The sequence below is a fragment of the Petromyzon marinus genome, chromosome 42, assembly GCF_048934315.1.
Source record: "Petromyzon marinus isolate PM22_M1 ecotype Great Lakes invasive population chromosome 42, UKy_Petmar_22M1.pri1.0, whole genome shotgun sequence".
NCBI lineage: Eukaryota > Metazoa > Chordata > Hyperoartia > Petromyzontiformes > Petromyzontidae > Petromyzon > Petromyzon marinus.
Window position 1 is genome coordinate 13,498,771 of NC_133708.1, and position 21,773 is coordinate 13,520,543.

Sequence of the window (21,773 nt, forward strand, 5' to 3'; positions counted from 1 at the left end):
ACATCTCTACACAGTTCACAAAATTATATACATACACCCAGATATTTCAGTCACGGATTTGCAATTAAAAAATGACTTCATTTGTGCATGCATTGCTGTTTATTTGCTAAATTCACACAACATAGTCTTTACACAAGTCCCTGAAAGGAGTATTTTTTAAACGCATAGTTTTCTCCGATATCTTTATTTAGACTCAAGTGACACATCGAATATGTACGATTGAATAAAAAATATTTTCCAGTACCCAAAGTGTATAATTAATTTTTAAAATAAGATTCTAGGGGGCACTCGGATTTGAACCGGGGACCTCTTGATCTGCAGTCAAATGCTCTACCACTGAGCTATACCCCCTCACACAGCCTCTGGTACACAACATTCATTAAGAACGTTTATGCGTTCAACTCTTAGTTCCCAGAGCAGTTGGATTGACAGCCATAAAACAGATGTACATGGAAAAAGACTTAGTCGCCACACACCCCAAATACATAATAAGACTTTTGACTTCAAAGAATCGTTTTTTTGCCAAAGAGTTCTAAAAAATCAAAGGCACTTTTACATACCCAGATCATGTTTTGTTGAATAAATTTAATTGCATTCAGGGTTTAATTTCTCAATATGTCCATGGTTGCTGGGAGATAGGAGTAGGGCACATGAGCAATATCCACAACCACAGCAAGAGGTAATATGGATGTCGGTCGTCGAGGCTTACCACCTCATCCACAGACCAAACCTGCACCTCAGTCATCCTAGGTCTATGATCAAAACTGTCCAGTAGACTGTGAGAAAGTTAAATACAATACCAACTGTTCTCGGTCCAAATCAATTCCTGCCACCCGAACGCAGATGCCAATTCCCGAACCGACGGCAACCCTAGAAATGCTTAATGCGGAAATATTTTCCGGGTCACCAAGCTGGCCTGAGTTAGCTGAAATGAAGCTCTTACTGGACATCCTTAAAACTTCTGGATAGGCGTGAAAAGAGCTTCACAGCGCAACGGTTTCTTGCAGGATAAATAAAGATTTTGATTCAGAATGGGCCCACGTGCGTGCGAGTGCACCCCTATGTGGCAGTCCCGGTGGCGGAGACCGTGGTTGTGCGTGGCCGTAGAATCTTGAGACCCGGTGGCGGTGGGGTCGGAGGAAACTCCAGCTGTTGGGCCATCCCGGGCAGGCGTGAGAAGTAACCTCGAGCCAGGGCTTGCCGCTGCTCCACTCTCTGCACGAACGCACGCTCGTACGCCTGCTCGGACGCCGCACAGATAGACCCAAGTGCCACCATCGCTTTTCTGACTGTAGTGTCAACGTAGTCGTAACAAAACTTTTTTTTGTACAGTTTATCCAAATTTTGCTATCCAGAGCTTAATTTGGGTGTCAGGGTGGCATAGCGGTAACACAGCAAGATGGGCCAGGGTTCGATTCCCAACTTTCTGCGTGGAGTTTGTATGTTCTCCCTCTGTTCTGCATACATTTCCTATAGATTCACCAGTTTTCTTTCATAGTAAAAAAAACATATTCTTGGTATTGGCCAAACATGCCAATGCTGAAAAATTACCTATAAAGTGCTCAATTGGGATTACACATAGCAAAAGCGTTCCCTACAAGAAAAAACCTTGGCAGGATCCTCCTGAAAATTACTCACGAGGCTCAGTGAAGCATTCCTAGGTAAACGAGCCGAATGATAATACTAAAATATTTTACAGGTTGCTGGTAGACAGAAGTATTGACACGTGACTGTCAGCCACAGCCATAAGTGAGAGGTATAGTGGATGCGTTATACGAGATTGCTGAGCTGGATGGAACCAACTGAAATTAAGCCTCTTGCCCTGGTGCTAGCAGTGTTCTTTTATGAGATGAAGAATTAATTCATAGCTCTGGTAGAGCAGTGCAGAACCTAGGCTCAAAAACAAAATGTAAATGTTTGAACACAAATTCATTCTCATCCAAATTAATTATCCTATTTTCATGAGCTAGTGATGTGTTCTGGCTGAGCCCCCCAAAAATGCGAAAGCTTTAATGAAAGCCCAGCATATCGATGGGGCTGTGGCACACACGTCTACAGACCTTGCCGATGTCCTCCAACTGCAGGTGATCTTTCGCTTCATCCCGCGTCAGCAGAATGCAGTTCCAGGGAGACCAAGCCTCCCGCTTGTCCCACCGCACCAGCTCCATCTCTGCCAGGCCGGTGAACGCGCTCAGGGCCGACTGTGCTCCCCACACTCTGTCCACGAGGAATTGAAGGTCCTGCTCCTGCACACGGACAATCCGTGGGCGGCCACCAACGTGACACAAAACACAAGTTTAAGCATTCTGGTGAAATAGCAGCGGACTGTAGGGCTGGCGTAATCAATGTATTGAAATAATCACACGACCGATTATTATTTGTTTGATTTATTGGATAGGGAGGTTTTCTCCGTTTCATCTTCTGCTGGTACTGTTGCCATAGTGTGAACTCCCTTGCCCCAGCCATTCATGCTCTCGACTCCCACCTTCTCAAGATATTGGTACTTTCATCCTCTGCCTATACCAAGGAGCTCTCTAGAGCTCCCTCAAGTGAAAGCCGTTCAACCGGTAGTGGCCTGAGCAAGCAATTGATGGATTACACCTTTACCGCCTAATAACAGACTGCCTCTATTCTCTATCTATACAATAAATATGCCCGCTGTCTCTGAACGGCGTCTTGACATACAGTTCCATTTGGGGTTCTTTAACTGGCGGCCCGTGGGCCAGAAGGCTTATGAAGTAATCCACCAAAATATGATCAGTTGAGAGATATGGCTTCCAGAGACATAAAGAGATAGATTAATGAGATGATAACACTTACACTATGTGGCCTGCCAGCACCACACCCAACAATTCAGATCTCTCGCAGAGCATTGCAAATCCCCCCCCCCCCCCATATTTGAGAACGGCCCACAGAAGCGCAAATCACAGAGCTAGCGGTGATATCCCTTCACTTGAACCCGGCGCTGCCAGTGGTGGACTTGCCTGGATAAGGAACGGCGCTCGTGACCCATCGCCGTAGCCCTCCTCGGTGTGGCACAGGCGGCGGAGCATGGCGCGGTACTCGGACATCTCCTCCCGGCGCCGCGCCGCGTTATCCACCTGACAGCAGCGCCGGCAGCGGCCCAGGCCCCGGCTATCCGACGCCAGCCAGAACTCCGATGCGGGAAGGTGGTTGCGGCAGCCCGAGCAGAAGTAGACATTCTTGCGCAGCTCCGTCGGGTCCTGGGGCACCTACAGATCACGATCATCGTCGTCGTCGTCATCCTCATCAATCATCGGCAAGGATCTATCCACTGCTACATAAAGACCTCTTTGCAGTCTTGCAATGCAACAATCCGTCTGGCTCCCGCACTCGAGCCGACTTCATAGCTTCATCTCCCACGGTGGACGTCATCTCAACAGCACATGCCAGAAAAACAAAAAAACTGCATCGGAGAGCTGTTTCGATTTGTCTTGGGTCACCTTGAGCAGCTTGGCCACGGCGGGGTTGAAGGCAGGCGTCTTGATGTACTGCAGGAAGAGCGTGCAGATCCTCTTGCGCAGTCCCTCCAGGTTCGCCTCCTTGACGGAGCGTGTGAGCAGGTCAGTCTCCCGGTCCACCAGCTCCGCTATCTCCCGCGTCAGCTTGCAGTCATTGTCCTGACACGGGGAGGGGAAAGGGCGCGCGTCGCTAACGTTTCAACTTTAGGCGACAGTGCACGGCGTGTCGAAGCCTTCGTCCGGCCAGTGATTGATTTACAAATTCAGGTCTATTTAATCGACTTGTATAATCGTCCTTGCTCTGTACGAGAGTACCTTGACCTTGTCCTTTAGGGTGCGCAAGGCATCTAGTCTCTCCTCCTGGCTCAGGCTGGGCATGCTGACGCTGCTGTAGATGTCCTGCAGCTCCTTGGCAAGGAGGCTGGCTGGTGTGTGCATCGCCGTCGTCTTGCCGTCAAACGCTTTCCAGCACTTGGGGCTAGCACTCTGGGGTCACGGGAGCAAGAAACGGAATTGGAAATGGGAGAATCGGTGTTGTCATATTCCGTGATCGAGTAGAGATGTGAATGAGCCATCGGAGATTTTAAATTGCATTCTTTTGCAAGTGACACACCGATGGAATTGTGTGCGCAAATAAGGATTTCACATTCATATGCGTGGAGTGTTTATATTCATACGAATTCTTAATTTATATAAATAGATTATACATAACTGGTGGGCAGTCCATCCTATGGCCACACTCGCATGATTCTCGCCCTATCTTCATAAGATATTTACTTGCATAACGCCACTCGTCAGTCATCAACTTTTACCATTTTTGTCACACTGCTACTGGTAATGCAAAACAATAAAATGAACAACCCCACTCGTGATGCAGATCTTAGCCTCCCCTCCCCCACCCACAGCCAGCAACCGCCCACCTTCTGGAGCAGCTGCCGCACGGCCTTCTCGCGGTTCACTCCGTCCGCGATAAGCTTGTGCCGGCCAATGGACGCGAGCAGTTGTGTCTCCTGCTCCAGCAGCGTGCACAGGGCAGCCTTCCTCTCGTCACCGCTCAGCTCGCCGTCGATCCGCGCCACCTCCTCCTTGCGCCACTCTGTGCGGCGCACCGGGCGGGGACAACCTCTTCGCATCAGAGGACGGCCCGCGGAAGGCGATATTGGCGAGAGACATACTGACCGTCCCTTCAGGTATCCTCTAGGCCGCGCAGCCGAGGGGTTACACGGTCAGAGGGGTTATTTTTTTTACAAATTAAGCGCAGAACCCATTTTTTATGCAATGGTTTTAGTGACGGGGCTCAAAACATTAACTCGCTATACTTGAAAACCCACTTTCATCAAAGGCAGCTGCCTGCATTTTTGCTGTTTAATGTTTTCCGTTAAAGGTTAACAGTAATTATGCATTACCTCTGTCCATCCTGTCTATGTCTATCGATGTATCTGTCTGTCCATCTGTCAGTAACGAGGGGGGGAGGGCAGACGATAACTCTGATAAAGATGAATAAAGCATTACTAATGTCCAAGCTTCAACGTCTCATCACCTATGAGCATTCTGAACCTTCTAGACATTCTGTGCCACCATACTGCGCCCTCACTTTCCACCGCAGCGTAAAGCAGATCAAAGTCCTCTTTGGATCTGGGGTTGACGCGACGCTCGTAGTCTCTGCGTCTCCTCTCCTCCTTCTCCTGGCACCGCCGCTCCTCCTCCTGCCGCTCCCAATCCAGGCGCAGGGCCCTGGCCTCCCTCAGCCTCTGTACCGCGTCCTTGGCAAGCCACCGGCGTAGGTAGCTCTGCAGCACGATTACCTGCGTCGCAAAAGAGAGGCAGAAGTACACACCGGCACTGTTCAATGACAACGTGGTGGTGGTGGTAGTGGCGGTGGAGGCGGTGTTCTGTACTGCTGCATGTCTACTGTGTGCAGGGCTTCATTTCAGTCAGATCTGTCAGGGTCAGCGAACTGTAACAATATGTATCTTGCACACCACATCCAGTATACTTCTTGCTATGGCTGTGGATTATAGGTATGTGCTACTTACTGTTTTCCAGATCACTGGTAGACTGGTGCGAGGGGGAAATTAAGCCCTGCCTACACGTGGAGACTTCCTTGCATTTGGTAGAAAAGTAAATGCCAGCAACAGAATACTGCGATTTGTGCACCACTGCCAATGCAGCATCACCCAATAAGTTATTAATAAGGGCCCTCGTACGAGCTCGAGCTCGAATCCATACGAACTAGTCAATCCAAGTCACCCAACCACTCGTGGCCAAGAGTGTTTTTGGTTGCGTGTGAGTGAAATGAGTGAGCCGCGTAGGCGTGTAACCCTGCGTGTGAGTGAATTCGATTTGTGTCGGGTTCAAGCGCTCGTCCGTGGTGTGGCGTGGTGCGGTGCAGCGCAGTGCGGTGCGGTGTGGTGCGATGTGGCGTGGTGCGATGTGGCGTGGTGCGATGTGGCGTGGTGCGATGTGGCATGGTGCGGTGCGGTGTGGTGCGGTGCGGCGTGGTGCGATGTGGCGCGGTGCGATGTGGCGTGGTGAGATGTGGCGTGGTGTGATGTGGCGTGGTGCGATGTGGCGTGGTGCGGCGTGGTGCGATGCGGCGTGGTGCGATGCGGCGTGGTGTGATGTGGCGTGGTGCGATGCGACGCTGACTCACGGCTCTGCGGCGACGCTCGTGATACTCCTTGGCCGTGACGTAGGGCCGCGGCGCCAGGAGCCGGTCCGTGGTGCAGGTCACGTAGCAGCCGATCTTGGTCATCTGCGTCGCCGTGGTGTTGTGCGTCTGCTGGTAGTGTTGCTTCTCCGACACAGTCTGCCAGACACAATAAAGACAAAGATCCCCCATATAGCATTAACAGATTTTTGGGGGGGAAAGTCCTGTTAACGAGCACCAATGAAGGCCAGCATGGCACACAGGAGGGTGGGTGGATAGCACCAGACCCGACCACCTTTGTTTCCCCAGTCGCGATGTTTACAAACCACACCAGGTACTCATTTGAGGCTGAGGCGACCTCGGAAAGGCTCAGGACCAGTTTAGATAATCATCATTGGTATTGGCCGAGAGTGGGGGAACAGAACAGAATTTTGTAAGGCGTCTCTTGCGATGCTCTGGCACACCTGGGTGTTCCGGCAGAATCGCTTTATTCCAGTGTCAGGCCGTCGTTTGGGCAGTGTTTGAGTGCCGGCGTGGTGGAATTCGGTGCCTGTCAACCGGTGCCTGAAGCCGCCTAGAAACGGGTTTTGACGCGTCGCCCTCTCGATCTCCACCACGACGTCCTCCAGCGTTCCTGATCCTGGAGGAAATTTGTGTGGCAGTGACACGTGCGTTCAATTGAAAAAAAGTATTAAATTCGTCATATAGGGCATCCATAAAGCTATCACCAATTCCTCATCCTCATCAGCCGTGATCTCCAAGCCAGCATAAAAGTTTTGTGGGTGTAGGTGGCAGTACAGAAAGTGGGGCAATGGCCTGTCTGCTATTTATAACAAATAAAAACTAAAAATCTCTCCTGTACATCGACCTGGACCTCTGTGTTGAACACAGTTAAATTGAAGATACTTCAGATGTAGGTCTGTGATATGCACTTCTGTAGGCCGTTCTCCAACACCAAGGGTTGCACTGCTTTATGAGAAAAGGTTGAAAACATGAACGCTCTGAACCTTTGGCTGCAACACGTTAATGAACGGCGCCAATGCAGCGTCCACGCACCGGTCTGCACGCGCACTGTGATGACATCGGGCATGCTGTACTCGTGCCGCAACTTGATGGGCCTCAGCGGGTACGTGTCAGGCTCGGTGGAGCACATCTCCAGCTGCACGGTGCCGTGAGGCTTCACCCCCAGCATACGTAGGCTCTGCGCGTTGTCCACGGTGCTTCCTGCGAGCGAGCGCGACAGTATTATCACGAAGAGCTGTCTACACACCGTTTGAAGGAAGATGCAACACACTGGGGGATATCGCTTGTGTGTGTGTGTAAATTTCACATGGACTAGATGTCCAAAGTCGCCCTCAACTGAGGTTTGATGTCCATGACAGAGTATTATTATATTTGTCCGACCTTCGCCTTCTATTGTGGAGAGTCCGATTCAAATACTCACATTAATGGTAATGGCCAAGTAGCCCAATGGTCGACCCTCGTGATGAAAATCTTGAAAGGAAGACCAACCTTCAAAGGAGATGAGAATAACTTGGCTGGGCACCTTCATCTCCGACGCGAAATGTTCCTTGAGGCTGCCGGCAGTCTGGCTTAGAGCTGTTGCCATCGTCATAACCTGACCCCCTGGCGTCAGCAAAATTTTTACTGTGGATCGAGAGAGAGCATTTTTACCTTGACACCGAGGATAATGCATTTCACTTTGTACTCAATATTGTTTAATTTTGGTTTTGGAAATTAAAGCAATAAATAAACGTGACTGTCATGCGACAAACACTAATATCAGTGACAAAGTGAGTGGGATGGCAGCAGTTCTGTGATATCTAACATAAAGGATTGCACTGCTCTGCAAAAGATCTGAATGAATACTTCCACCTCATGACCTGACACTGAAAGCACAAATATTGGAAAAAGGCATAAAATATTGGTGACCAGGCTGCCGCTATTAAACTCACTACACTCACTACACTTGAGAACCGAGTTTAAACAAAGGTAGCTGAAAGCCAGCTTCAAATCCAAGCAGTGCTAGCTCAGTGCTTTGACCTCTTAGGCCACCCAGCCACATGATAAAAAAAAATCTGGTAAAGAAACCGTGCCGCACGTGAGACTTGAACCTGTTGCCGTAGCATCTTCCTGCTCAGGGGAAGATGGCCCAAGCTCCGCTGATCCCGACACTCCATCCGACTCCTCCCTGAATTCTTCCACCTCTGACTGCCCCGCCACGGAGCCATCTTTCTCCCCCGTCGGATATTTGTCATTCAACGACGCACCTTGCTCATGCTCCTCCTCCACAGCCTGCCTCTGATCGTCATCACCACCTGAAGCGTACTGCACCTGCACCGAGATGTTCATGTGCGCTGAGACTTCAGCTGGAGCGGGATTTTCCACAACCACCGCAATGTCACTCGCCTGACGGTTAGCTGCGTCGTCCTCCACGATGCCGCCTTCGGTTTGCTCCGGAGTATTTATTTTTGTGTCACCTCCTTCCTCAGTGTCTGACCGCTCCTCCTCCTCCTCCGCTGAGTCTGGGTAGAGCTCTGTATCCCGTGTTTCTGCTGGAAGCAAGCCCGGTGTTTCTGCAGGATCCACGTTTTGGGTGTTGTTCGGGTCCTCCGCGCGCTCTGGTTCTGCAGGGTACACGTTCTGTGTGTCTGCAGGATTGACATCATGGGTTTTGGCAGCTTCCGTGGTTGCTTGTCGAGGACTTGGTGGTGGTTCGTGGTCTTCTAGGTCCCGAGTTGTTGGCTCTGAGTCGGCGTCCACTTCATTGTCAACTTCGCTGTCGCGTTGTCGTCTGCCCTGAGCCGATCTGTCTGGGGTGGTCTGTGTTTCTCGATGATCCATCACACTTCTGCACTTCTGTAAACAATGGTTCATAGCTGCTGTTATACATCGACATAATGGTCACCATTAATATTGTACACCCCCCCCCGCCCCCTTAAGGGGTTTTAAATAACCAGTCACTCAACCAGTGTTGCCCCTTCGGTGAACGCAGTCACACCTGTCTGTCCACACGCTATAATATAAGTGTACATCTCTTTTGTCAATCAACTGGAGGATGTCACCAGTAGAGAGTTCCACAGCCGGGAGACCGCCCGATCACCTCAATAGCGTAACCGAGATCGTATACATACACAGCAGGAACGCCATCGGCAGGTAATAAAGGTATTGAAGGGGCATGAGAATGAATGAGCTCCTGCATGTCACGTGGAGCTCGCCCGATCTCGTCACATCCCAGAAGTCACGCAGATATGAGCCTGGTTAGTGCTCGGATGGGTGACCACTTCACGATACGCTAGGTCGCTTATGAAAAAAAGAAGATAATAGCATAGTGGGCTTTAACCTGATAAGGTAAACAAAAGTTTAGTTTGTGTATATTTTTAAGTGTTTTTTTACCGTTCCTATACTTTGAACTCCTATCGTGTCTTTGTATTGCGAGTTGTTGCATTGACGTTCTGACCTGCCCCTACTGGACATCTGTGAAAGAGAGCGTTATAAGCTCATCGAATTCCTCTCAGTATAAACACAGATTCAGATTCTAATGGGCCGCCGCCACCGCTGCTGCTGCTGCTGCTTCGGGGCTACGTTTCGGGCAGCAGAGGGGGTGAAGCAGAATCATTGTGATGCGCTCTACAGCACAGCGCTCAAATACTCTCCCCGCGTTTATCCTCCCCGCCGTCACCAAACTCGAACTGCCCGGCGTATGGTGAAGTATGGTCAACCACCCACCCACCCCGCAACCCCACCGAGGATCCGAACGGCGCAGGATGGACAAGGCCCTCGGCCAGGCATCTCGGGACCGACTCGAGAGGCCCCTCTGCTCCGCCGTGCACGCATCTCATGAAGTTACAATATAAGTTACAATATAAACACCGCGTTGTCGTCAAAGCGTTGTAGCGAGTTGAATCCACGCACCTTTGGCTCGCAGAATCACCTCTTTAAAAATACACAAATAAAACACCCTCCCCCCCCGCCGCGCGCGACGATTGAGGCGTTAATTAATTTAAGCAATTAACAAAAATAAACAATAAACTTTAACGTAAAATTAAACCGTAAACAACGTTTCCGACCGCCACCCTTCCTCGGCCCGGCCTAGGTGAGCGTCCTCCGGCGCCAAGGCAACGCGGGTCACGTGATCTCAGACGCGGCTTTCCTATTGGCGGACGAGACGGTCACCACGCGTGGGGCTGTTGTTGATGCTGCGGCCGTTGCCGTGGCGACCGCTGTTGTTTACACGCGGATTTTATTTACTAAAATTAACTAAAACTATTATTTATTTCACCGGGTAAGGCCCCACGAGAGCGATGTAGCTTTTTTTTCAGAAGCCACCCGGCTATCACAAATGATAGCTCAACGACGTGGCTTATCATCACGTGGGAAACTTATAGCAGGAGCCAAATACTCTGAAACTCGACAGCTCGTGATGTCCATTCTCAGTGTGGAGGGGGAAAAGCAGAAGACCAGAAGAAAAAAAATCCACGCGACCACGGGCCGAGAGAGAGAGAGACACGCAAAGTTCAAACATACAGCGACAGGGTCGGGATACCAGGCGAGAGGAGTTAACATCTCACAGCCACCGTGACGCCACGGTGGCTGGAGGTTGGCAATGCGTTGCCTTCCCCTTATCTGCTTCTCCACATGTAACGTAGAGGGTGTGCGTTACTCATTCCCCACGACGCGAATGATTACCCAGCGAACGTTGGCAAAATATACCTAAATATTTCATCCGGAGATACAAATATAGGGAAGCATCTTAACCACCTTATTTATTTATTCAACCATGTGAGTCATCTGAGTTGGTCTTGCCTTTCTTAATAACCTTGAGCCCTTTTTATTTAAAGCTTTCGTGACTACAGGGATTCATATTCTTGGGTGCTTTCGGTAAAGTCACGTAGAAGGGAAACTATAAAATAATAATAAAATAATATTGTTTAATATCTTTATTATTTAATAGTTTCCCTTCTACGTGACTTTACCGAAAGAACCAAGAATATGAAACCTTGAGCCCATTAAGATTTTATTTCGATTTAAAGCTTTCGTGACTGCAAGGATTCATCTTCTTTGGTTCTTTCGGTAAAGTCACGTAGAATGAGAATAAAATAATAAATTGATAAAATAAAATAACACAATAATATTTTCACGACGTTTCGGCCACAACACAAGCGGCCTTCATCAGGTGAAGGGGACGAGACTGTCTGGAGGACAGCGCTGGAGTGAGAAAGCCACGCTGAGATCACGACCTTTAAGCTGTGTAAGAAGAAACAAAGCGCCTTGACAAAGGAATTAGCATATAATTTTGCATTGAAATGGCTGAGTGATTAGCTTGTGACTGGTCACAGAAAAGGCTATATTAAAGTTAAAGCATACACATCCGCAAAGGCACCCCTTGACAAAGGAATTAGCATAGAATTTAGCATTGAAATAGCTAAGTTAAAGCATACACATCCGCAGAGGCACCCCTTGACAAAGGAATTAGCATAGAATTTAGCATTGAAATAGCTGAGTGATTAGCTTGTAACTGGTCACAGAAATAGCTATGTTAAAGTCAGAGCATATACATTCACCGAGGCACCTAGTACAAATCAAACTGGAGAATTTAGCATTGAAATAACTAGGCGAATTTAGCATTGAAATAACTAAGTGATTATCTTGTGACTGGTCACAGAAATGGCTATGTTGAAGTCAAGGCCTACACATCTGAGCTATTCACAGTAACTGGGTATACACTACACTATATAATGAATACTATATAGTGAACCAATAAAAAAAACTAAAATATAAATTACCTCAATGTTATCAATAAACTCTATATATTCTCCAATCAGCTAAGCTACCAACAATAAGTTGTTATATATCACAATGCTATATGGCGAAAAAATGGGTGGATTCTTACCCTCAACTTCAGCACCACGGATAGCTACGAGCCCCGTTCAGACGGACGAGTTCATCCATGGTCGGAACGGAGGAGGGGGAGAGAGACAGCTGCGAGGCGCTGTTATACTCCATGTTGTAAACCATACCATTAACCGTGGTGTGAGAGGCATTAAGAGTCAATGCTGGCGAAAGAGCTGCGGTCTGGAGGTTATCGTAAAATACAATTAATTAAGAACGGAAATGGTTTAAAACATATTTCCAATGGTTACTAAGCCAAAATCCATCTTCTCGGTTGAAATTGTCTCTGTGCTTGCATATGTGAATGGCCTCATGAACGAATCTCTCATGGTAGCCGGTTGGTTTGCAAAGAACCTCCGTCTTGGAGAAGTCAATGTCATGTGAGCCCACTGAATTATAACAGTGATCTGCCACAGCAGAGGAGTTCATTCTATTAAGATTCACTACGTTGGAGTAACTTTTAATCACGTGAGTCATTGTGATTGACGTACTTTGCATACCCATCAGAGCTACATTGAGATTCAAAGTCTCAAAGAACTAGATTTTTGCCCGTCCAAGGAGGATTTACTGCAATATTCAATAGAAAAATTGTTCAGTTAATGATTAGTAATGAGGGGGGTTGCCCCATGTGGAGTGACGTCAACCGCTAATGCTTATTGGGGAGGGGTGCGGCATGTGGAGTGACGTCACCCGCGCATGATTATTAATGAGGGGAGGGGTGCGGCATGTGGAGTGACGTCACCCGCTCATGATTAGTAATGAGGGGAGGGGTGCAGCATGTGGAGTGACGTCACCCGCTCATGATTATTAATTAGGGGAGGGGTGCGGCATGTGGAGTGACGTCACCCGCTCATGATTATTAATGAGGGGAGGGGTGCGGCATGTGGAGTGCGCGACCTTCTTGTGCGTTCGTGTAAATTTCCACGCCGACATGAATATTAATGAAGGGCCTCTTTTGAAGTGACGTCACGCACGGATGTAGCACTGTGCTGCGTATATTTATTTTTTACCGTCACTTTCTGTAAAGGAACGTCATATTTGAAGCGACTTTGCGCAATAAATTATTTAATTCAGCTCGACCTGCCTCTGCGTTAGTATAAAAATCCACCCACTCATGAATATTAATGAGCGGGGGGTGGGCCTCATGTGGAGTGACGTCATGCGCCGCACGGACAGACATTTCTGGGTGATTATAGTAGGTATTGACATCCTTTATTTAACCACGTGGGAGCCCGTTGAGGTTCATTATCGCTCAGGATTTGGAATTACTGTAATGCCATTCGGAAGTCTGCTTACGTGGAAATAAAAATCCATGCAATGTAATTCGCAACACAGCAGATGGCGCACTATGACAATGCCACAGCTGCTGCATACATGGTGACATGACTTTCTTTTCCGTGTGTTATGGGTAAAGCAGCGCAGTGGTTGACACAGTAAGTTGTACCATGCGGCCCAGGTAGGATTCCTGGCCAAGGCTAACATCGGTGACAAGATCTAAAACCAATCCTAGGACTCTCCCTCAACACCTCTTTTCCAAACTGCACTGACCAACATGGTGAGGTATGGTCAAACAACCCTCCATGATCAACATGGCATGTGGTGACCTTGATTTAGTAGTGGATGAGCAAAGGAAATGTTATAATTAATTATATCTTCTTAGCATTTCACCAATGTACATTACCTAAAAGCGACGGCTCTTCTTGCCCATACTCCAACAAATGGCGCACTGCATTAGTTTGTAACGCATCATTACTCGCAGTGAGGGGTCGTCATCAGTCATCATCATAGTCGTCATCATACAGCAAAAGGGGAGGTGGGGAGGTCTACAAGGGGCTCTCCATCTGTAACATCGCAGGACACCCATGAGAGAGAACCTAGCAGCTCATTGGGCCCTTCCTGCTGATATAAATAAAATCTATCTAACCTATCTATCCATGCACATGTACAAACGTACCTGATTGATTAAACAGCGGTACACAGGGACACTCGTTCATTGATTGGTGACTTTTATTGTCAATAACCAAACCAAAAGCGCGCTATACATTTACGTTAATGATATCGCGGGTCACAGTCGTGCTCGGACCGGAGATGCAGACGGAATCAGATGGGGTGAGATTTAGATGGGCCACTTCCACTGGTTGGGAGGTGGCTCCTCAATGAGTGGTTCCCAAGGCTTCCACTCCTGCATCTTCCTCGCCAGGGAGAGCTCCTTCTCGGCCTGGTGAAGAATGATTCACGCACACACGTTTAGGTAAAACATTGACGACTTTACATTTCTAATGAATTAGCAACACAAGTCTCCAATTATTGTGTCATCTACGGTGTTATGATATCACGACGCAATGTCACTCGCCAATGCTGATCGGAGGTGCAGGGGAAGAACAACAAATGAAACACAAAAATCTGTGGCGCAACACTGGGGAAACTGTAGAGCCTAGTACAGCCAACTGAGTGTGTTAACGAATATAGCGGGGAACCAAAGCTAAGAACGGCAGGTGGTGATGCCGTGGAACGTACCTGTCGGATCACTTCTTCGATCTGTCCACAATTGATCTTTTTCTCCAGCTTCTCAATATCGGGCTCCTGTAAATGTGGACATTGACAAACGTTAGTTGTTACACAAAGAGTAAAGGTTATTTTTCATTCTGACTTAACTAACCTTAACTTTATGAGCTATTAATTAAATTTACAGCCTTTCATGAATCCACTGCTAGTGGAATGCTTCCCCACGCCATGTCGCTCATACGGGTTGTTTGATCATATTTCCCCACAATGGTCAGTACCAGTGACGTACGGTGAGGTCAATGGCTGGGGAGGCACTGGCTAAGAAACGCAACCCCTTCAGTGAGGCAGATGTGGTAGCTGCCTCCCCTGGTGCTTTTTCATTGCAGTTTTTATGACGAGATCAGCATGCCTAAATATCTTTATACACATATACGTGAAATAAGTTACCTGGACTATGGAAGGCGAGCGCATGTAATGAAGGGATCTCCAAACATTACATTGGTAACATACAGAGACATAGTGACAGGCACGCGCTTATTGCCTGCGCTCCATCCAGTTTCTGAGGGGTTGCGCAATCAGAGGGGAGGCTGAGCTCTTCGCTGCCTCACCTCTCGTCTCTCCCTGTATTTGCAGCGGAGCTCCACAAATTTGGCGATTTTGACGATAAAAATGATTGGAATCATACAGAAATGACATTTATAACACAGAGCAGTGGAAAAACCTTAATATATGTTTTTACTCTTCTAACAGCTATTTTCATTGGAGTATGACAGGTGAGGCCCTGCCTCCACTGCCTCCCCTGACCGTACGTGACTGGTCAGTACCGTGTTGGTTAAGTTATGTTAGCAGTGGCCATTCATCTATTTCTGGTCACTGGGTTCATAGCACAGTGCACCAAGCAGACCTGGAGTCAACTAACATTACAATCATAAGCAGCAATGATCGCTGCTTTACAAATTTGAGTTGAAATTAAGCATAACGTTTTTAAAGATAGGATCGACTCTTCATGTGGCCGTGGGCCTCTAAATATGAAGATGCCAGATCCAAACATCTTGGTGTTAAAGACTATGAACCCCATTTCACTTCACATCAGATGCCACATAGCGGAGATGAATGTCGCAACTGGGAGCTACCGTCTGGACGTGATGCTGGCGCTCATTGATGATCTGTTCCGTGTATTTCCTGTACGCGGCATCCTTTGGGACCGTCTGCAACACGCCGAGGATCTTGATGTAAACAGCGTTCAGGTGCTGTGGGGACACGGCGAATGCAACGCATTTAACCACTTCCCCCCACAACTTTCTTACCATGATCATAATTCAAGATCATGATTTGATTTCAAGCGTCGATTCTTTGAGTGGGCCCGGGTGGCTCTGAAGATCAAGGCTACAAGCGGGCACTACTAAAATTCTGGCATCAAATTAAGGCTTTAGCCACTTGTGATTGAACTGGGTTCTCCAGCTTAGCGGGTTTTATGGTTTCAGCCTGGCCACCAATGACAGCAGAATATTACATTACATTTGAGAGCAAAGAATCGCAAAACAAGAATGGATTTTGCTGCAATGCACTCTGCGACCGATTACTTAGCCCTGTAGCAGCCTATAACAACCCACTTGTGCATGGTGGTCCACCCATCCAGGCACTATCCAGGATTAACCCAGCTTAGTGTATGATCTGACAAGATTAGGCACATTCTGGGTGAAATGATCATAGGTCCTAAAACACAGGAGTGTGAGGGGTTGTGGTATCCACTGTGGTAACTTAAGACACTAACCTCATGAGGGTTCTTGGAGACAGCAAGTCCCACTAGCCCAGTCGTCTGGTAAAAACAAACATCCATAAATAACACAGTCAAGAGGGTACTGTATTGCTCAAAAGATGTTCATGTTAGGCATAACAATAACTTTACATTTCAAAATAACAAGTCCTGTGCTCCCCCCTTCACCAACCTGTACTGACCAGCATGGGGAACCACAGTCAAAACAACCCCTGCGACCAACACAGCATGGGGAAGCATTCATCCAGCAGTGGATTAACAAACCCTGAAAAAAGTTAATGAGGTGGCTAAGTGGGCTGATAACGGAGTTGGAGACACGAAGCCGGCACCACTGAGGTGCTGGGTTGGAATACGGGTCGGTTTCAGCCTGGGTTGTAATCCACGATCTCAGCAACGACGCCAGCTCAGGGCTCTGACCTTTGAGGAACCCGGCCACCTCGCTAGGTAAATTTTTTTTTAAAAATCCAGAACTACCATTGCAAGCGCATAGGCATGCTCCTTTCCCAACAATGTTTTAGCCCTAGGCGACTTGTGCAGTCACTTACAAGTTGGAAATGTAGAAACAAATGTCGCCCTTAACCCAAGTCCATTTATCAACATTAAATGCAATGACTTGCGGGAACCTATGGTTGCGTTTCCATGGCAAGTGTTTATTGATACTTTTACTTTGGATAAACAAACGAAGTTGAACATGTGGATTGGAACGGCTTTAACAAGTGCACAGTATGCTGTTGTGCGACTCTCTACTCTACACCTTGGAATGAGAAACTTTCCCAATCGATTGCAAATTGTCTTTGTACGTAAAAACTAGCCTTTTTTGTCAATAGATTTCTGGATGACTGCTTCCCCACGTTGTGCACGTGTTGTGAAGTTATCTCACCACAATTCACGCTGGTTAGTGCAGGTTTGTGATGTCGAGGAGCATAGATATGAGAGCATATGTACAGTTCGTGTACAACGTTTTGGCTGAACTGCCCTCTGCTGCTGATACCATAGCCAATTTAAGGGGTTTTAAGCAGTTAACCGGTGTGACATTTTACGTGACACAAAGCCACTCATGCCAGGTTCCAAAAACACACTATTCACGTAAAACACTTTGTCAGTCCCAATTCCATGTCGCTCTTGGTGGATTATTTGACCATACTTCACCACGATGGTCACTATGCGTTGGCAAACGGGGTTGGAGCTCCCACCCCACCACCTCACAATATACACCTCAAGACTAAGTGATGCACAGTATGGTACTTAACTATAACGATGTAAGTGAAACATGCATTTAGAAGATTTACTGATATAAATTTCAACATCAGCCACTTTGTCGCTTCTGAAAAATAATGTAATAGCTCAGTGGGCTTTATCTGGTAAGATAAAAATACCGTAGTTTAGTTTTATTTGTATATTCTTAAAAAGGTATTTGTTTACCTTTCCTATACTTTTCACTCCTCTCGTGTTTTTATATCGTTAATTGTTGTAACGTTCTGACCCGCCCTTACTGTGAAAAAAAGCTTTTGGAGAAATTACTGGCAAAATCTTTGTACTCAGATTATAAATGTTGTGGCTTGGCTCTCCAACACACAGATTGTAAATGTCGTGGCTTGGCTCTCCAACACACCGGTGTGCTGTACTAGTGACGAATTGGCCACGTTCTGTTTACGTGACAACCCTTACTAGTTGGCTGTGCCGGGTGGTGGCGGGTTTTTACGACACAACATTTATATATTTACGCGATATAACCCCCCAAAAAGAGCTTTATAGCTCATCGGATTCCTCAAATCACAAATGTTCATATTCTACGTATCTCGCACACACATAGACCACCCGACTTAGGTCACTTAAATTAACAGACGCAACTCAAGTGACGTAAACTTTACTGCATTAAGTATAATTCAGGATAATTTCCGAGCTCCGAGCGATCAATCTCATCCAGGGTCAAGGGCAACCATCAAGCGCCGCGAGAGCCGAGCTCAATGCCCAAGGTGGTACGGAGTGATGCGAACCGTTCCCCGCCTCGTCCCGCGTCTCGCCGGAGTCTCTCGGCACCGGGAGAAGGCGAGAAGACGGCGAGAGAGGGAGAATGATTCGAGGTAAACAAGAAGACAGAGAGAGACGAGAGCGAGGTGGAGGATGTGATGCAAGGAGATGCGGTCACCTTCTTGAGCGCACCGGCCATGTTGCCTAGGGGTAGAGGGGGAGGGGCGGAGCTTCGTCTGGCAGAGCAGCGCTCTGATTGGCCGAGTCAGCGCAGGCTACGGAGCGCCCCGCGGTCACAACAGAAAAATCATTCGGCGAAATGCGTTTCGTTATTGCGCGCGGTGTAACTGTGTGGACACGGTAGGGGTACAATTACGTCTCGTCTTCATCTTCTTGGTTCTTTCGGTAAAGTCACGTAGAAGGGAAATAATAAAATAATAAAAATAAAACATAACTAAATAAAATTCTCACGACGGTTCGGCCACACACAAGTAGCCTTCTTCAGGTGAAGAAACAGGACTGTCGGGAAGACAGTGCTTTAATGAACACTGCTAAGCTTAGCAGCGTCTTTTAAGCTGGATGGGAGGAGCCGAGCGCCTTGACAAAGGAGTTTACATATCAACAAGAATAATTTAGCATTGAAGTAGCTATGTTAATGTGAGAGATTAGCAGGATGTTAAGGTGAGAAATTAACATGTAACTGGGAGATTAGCATGATGTTAATGTGAGGAATTAGCATGTAACTGGTCACGGAAGTGGCTATGTTAAAGTCAGAGTTTACATATCAACAGAGGCATTTAGTATATTAACGCTAAAGAACTGCAACTACCCAACTATCATACAATAAACCGATGTTAAAGAACTAAATATAACTACATCAATATCATCAATATACTCAATATACTCTCCAATAAGCTGAGCTACGAACAATAAGTCATTATACATTACACTTCTATGTCGCAAAAATTATTATAATATGCCTCCAACTAATCTTTTTTCTTACATCTCACGACTATACCCCGTATTATAAACTGCCACAGACCCCAACATTGAATTATACACTGAGTTACTAGACACTACCCTATACTTTAGACTATAATAATATTAGACTTGTAATATTACACTATGTATTATTCTACCAACCCTACTGTATACCACACTGCTGTATATTCACTATACAATTACGAAACTATATTACCTTATAAATGATATTAAACATTACACTGTTATACTATTTATTATTATACAATATGCTATAAACCATACCATTGACCGTCGTGTGAAAGGTACTAAGAAGCAATGCCAGCGAATGGACTGCGGTCTGAAAGTCACTGTAAAACAATCAAAAGCCGAAATGGTGTATCACGTCTTTCCAATGATTACTGAGCCATAATCCATCTTTTCGGTTGAATTCTCTGTATATGTGGATGGCCTCATGAACGAATCTCTCATGGTAGCCGGATGGCTTGCAGAGAACCTCCGTCTTGGAGAAGTCAATGCCATATGAGCCCACTGAATTATAAGTGATCTGCCAAGGCTGAGGAGTTCGTCCTACCGTGTTTCAAGTCTGATTTACGTTCACGGATGCGGTCCGAGACATGTCGTTTGGTTTCTCCAATGTAACTGCTACCACAGAGGCAACTTAGTTTGTAGACGCCCGGGTACTGTATGTCTGGAACCACATCTTTTACAGACGGGACCAGATCACGGATTTTATGTACTGTGTTGAATCGGACCTGGATCTTGTGTTTATTCAGGATTTTGGAAATCTTTTTAGTAACGTCTGCTATGTATGGTAACGTGATGATTTTGATCGGAGTGTCAAGTGGTTGTTTCTGTGACCCCCGCAATGTAGGGTAAGGTGATGGTTTTGAATAGCTCCACAAGAGGATCCTTCTTCATGACTGGAGTGATAGCTTTGCGGATTGTGTAGTCGGAGTAACCATTAGCCTTGAGAGCTTGGTGTACGTGCTTGAGTTCACTGGTAATGTGTTCCTGGTCGGAGATGCATTGGGCTCTATGGTTTAGAGTCGTCGTCCCGACAGGTCTGTTCCTTTCACCTGAAGACGGCCGCTTGCGTTGTGGCCGAAACGTCGTGAGAATTTTATTGTGTTATTTTATTATTTTATTCTCATTCTACGTGACTTTACCGAAAGAACCAAAGAAGATGAATCCTTGCAGTCACGAAAGCTTTCAATCGAAATGTATCAGGTTCATTCAGTTTAAGCGGTTGAGAAATCGAGAAACAAAGGGTTTTATATAACGTCTAATTCCGGGATACTGCCATGGTGTACAGTACAATGGTTAGCGACACTGGACTTGCAATGCAGCGGTAGCGAGTGCGATCTCCAGGCGTGGCAATTGAAACTAACATGAATGGACATTGCACAGTCGATGGGGAAGGTCGCGTTGTGGGGGTGACATTGCGCGTGTACTCAACCCTCATCCAGCAACGGGGAAGAGTAGGCCAAATATCACACCTGTCAACCCCTTATCAGTGCCCTATCTTGTTACAGACCAATTCATACCTTATTGGTCACCCCGTGCCCTGATAAATCTCAACGTTCATCCTACAAAGTGCCATCACAAAGGAGAAACACAAATGATTATTTTTTGCCCGTATTGAAACGTCTGTACGCAGTATGGACCTGAAAACTCAATTTCCCTGTCCAAAAATACGGGGTAAACCGTATGGGTTGACAGCTTTGCTATATCTGTGTATGCCTATGGGTCTCTATGCATCTCTATGGGTCTCTGTGTATCTGTGTGGGTCTCTGTGGGTATATATATCTATGGGTCTCTATGTACAGCTATGGGTCTCTATCCATCTCTATGGGTCTCTATGGATCTCTATGGGTCTCTGTCCATAATATAATCATACATGTCAACCCCTTATCATTGACCTACCTTATTGCAAACCAATTCTTATTCGTTACCCCGTGCCATTATAAATCTCAACGTCCATCCTACAAAGTCCCATCACAAGTGAGTAACACAAATAGACACAATATTATTATTATTTGCCCTTATTGTACGGGTTGACAGCTATGAAATACCTACTCGCGCGACTCTCTCTCTATAGCTCCCTCTGAGTGAACAGCCTTTCTGCCAGCAGTGGCCTGAGTGTGAAATTTCAGGGCTGCACCTTTAGCTTTTTTAAACAATCGCCACATTGTTATGGCGCTAAAATAGTTAAATGTTGGATCTTTAACCGCTACTTGCGCCTGCACCTCCGACGCGTTCTGCCCAAATGTTGCGTGTTCCTGTGCAAGGAGCGCTCTGGCGCTGTTGTTGTTCACTGTTACATTGCATTTATGGCTTTATTTTGGTGATTTCTAAAAGTTTTTTGGTTTGGCCATGTTTTTGTTTATTGTAGTACGGAGTTAGACTGATGGCCTTAATCTTAGTTGTCTTGTTGTTGTTTGACTTGCATCCCACTGGGATTTTTGCACACAGCGTTGGTGTACGGTGCTATTTCAGGAATATTTTGATGTTT

The 21,773-nt window shown here is 46.9% G+C and overlaps 2 protein-coding genes and 1 non-coding gene across 3 annotated transcripts; all 3 read right to left on the bottom strand.

Annotated features, from left to right (window-relative positions):
• Positions 1-80: 80 nt before the first annotated feature.
• Positions 81-10,271, bottom strand: IQUB (IQ motif and ubiquitin domain containing). The gene is made up of 13 exons (XM_032969647.2): positions 10,048-10,271; positions 8,247-8,991; positions 7,645-7,779; positions 7,189-7,356; positions 6,597-6,772; positions 6,136-6,291; positions 5,077-5,287; positions 4,403-4,578; positions 3,798-3,968; positions 3,465-3,641; positions 2,985-3,233; positions 2,061-2,246; positions 81-1,239 (listed from the first exon to the last, which is right to left on the bottom strand). Exons 2-13 carry the CDS (start codon positions 8,974-8,976, stop codon positions 1,060-1,062), a joined length of 2,715 nt encoding a protein of 904 aa, XP_032825538.1. The 5' UTR covers positions 8,977-8,991; positions 10,048-10,271; the 3' UTR covers positions 81-1,059.
• Positions 280-351, bottom strand: TRNAC-GCA (transfer RNA cysteine (anticodon GCA)). The gene has a single exon. It is a non-coding gene; the product is annotated as a tRNA-Cys (tRNA).
• A 3,742-nt stretch (positions 10,272-14,013) lies between the features above and the next one.
• NDUFA5 (NADH:ubiquinone oxidoreductase subunit A5) lies at positions 14,014-18,565 on the bottom strand. Its single transcript, XM_032969683.2, has 5 exons — positions 18,456-18,565; positions 16,304-16,348; positions 15,663-15,779; positions 14,542-14,607; positions 14,014-14,242 (listed from the first exon to the last, which is right to left on the bottom strand). Exons 1-5 carry the CDS (start codon positions 18,474-18,476, stop codon positions 14,141-14,143), a joined length of 351 nt encoding a protein of 116 aa, XP_032825574.1. The 5' UTR covers positions 18,477-18,565; the 3' UTR covers positions 14,014-14,140.
• Between the last annotated feature and the right edge of the window lie 3,208 nt (positions 18,566-21,773).

Bases quoted from the DNA above. Each gene is read 5' to 3' on its own strand.
- IQUB (XM_032969647.2), bottom strand. From the start codon at position 8,976: ATGGATCATCGAGAAACACAGACCACCCCAGACAGATCGGCTCAGGGC. The intron at 6,773-7,188 runs GTGCGTGGACGC...AATTTCCTCCAG, and splicing joins CACAGTGCGCGTGCAGACCG to GATCAGGAACGCTGGAGGAC. The intron at 2,247-2,984 runs GCAAGTCCACCA...GTCCGTGTGCAG, and splicing joins GAGCGCCGTTCCTTATCCAG to GAGCAGGACCTTCAATTCCT.
- NDUFA5 (XM_032969683.2), bottom strand. From the start codon at position 18,476: ATGGCCGGTGCGCTCAAGAAG. The intron at 16,349-18,455 runs GTGACCGCATCT...TGTTTTTACCAG, and splicing joins TGGCCGGTGCGCTCAAGAAG to ACGACTGGGCTAGTGGGACT. The intron at 14,243-14,541 runs GTACGTTCCACG...ATTCTTCACCAG, and splicing joins TCGAAGAAGTGATCCGACAG to GCCGAGAAGGAGCTCTCCCT.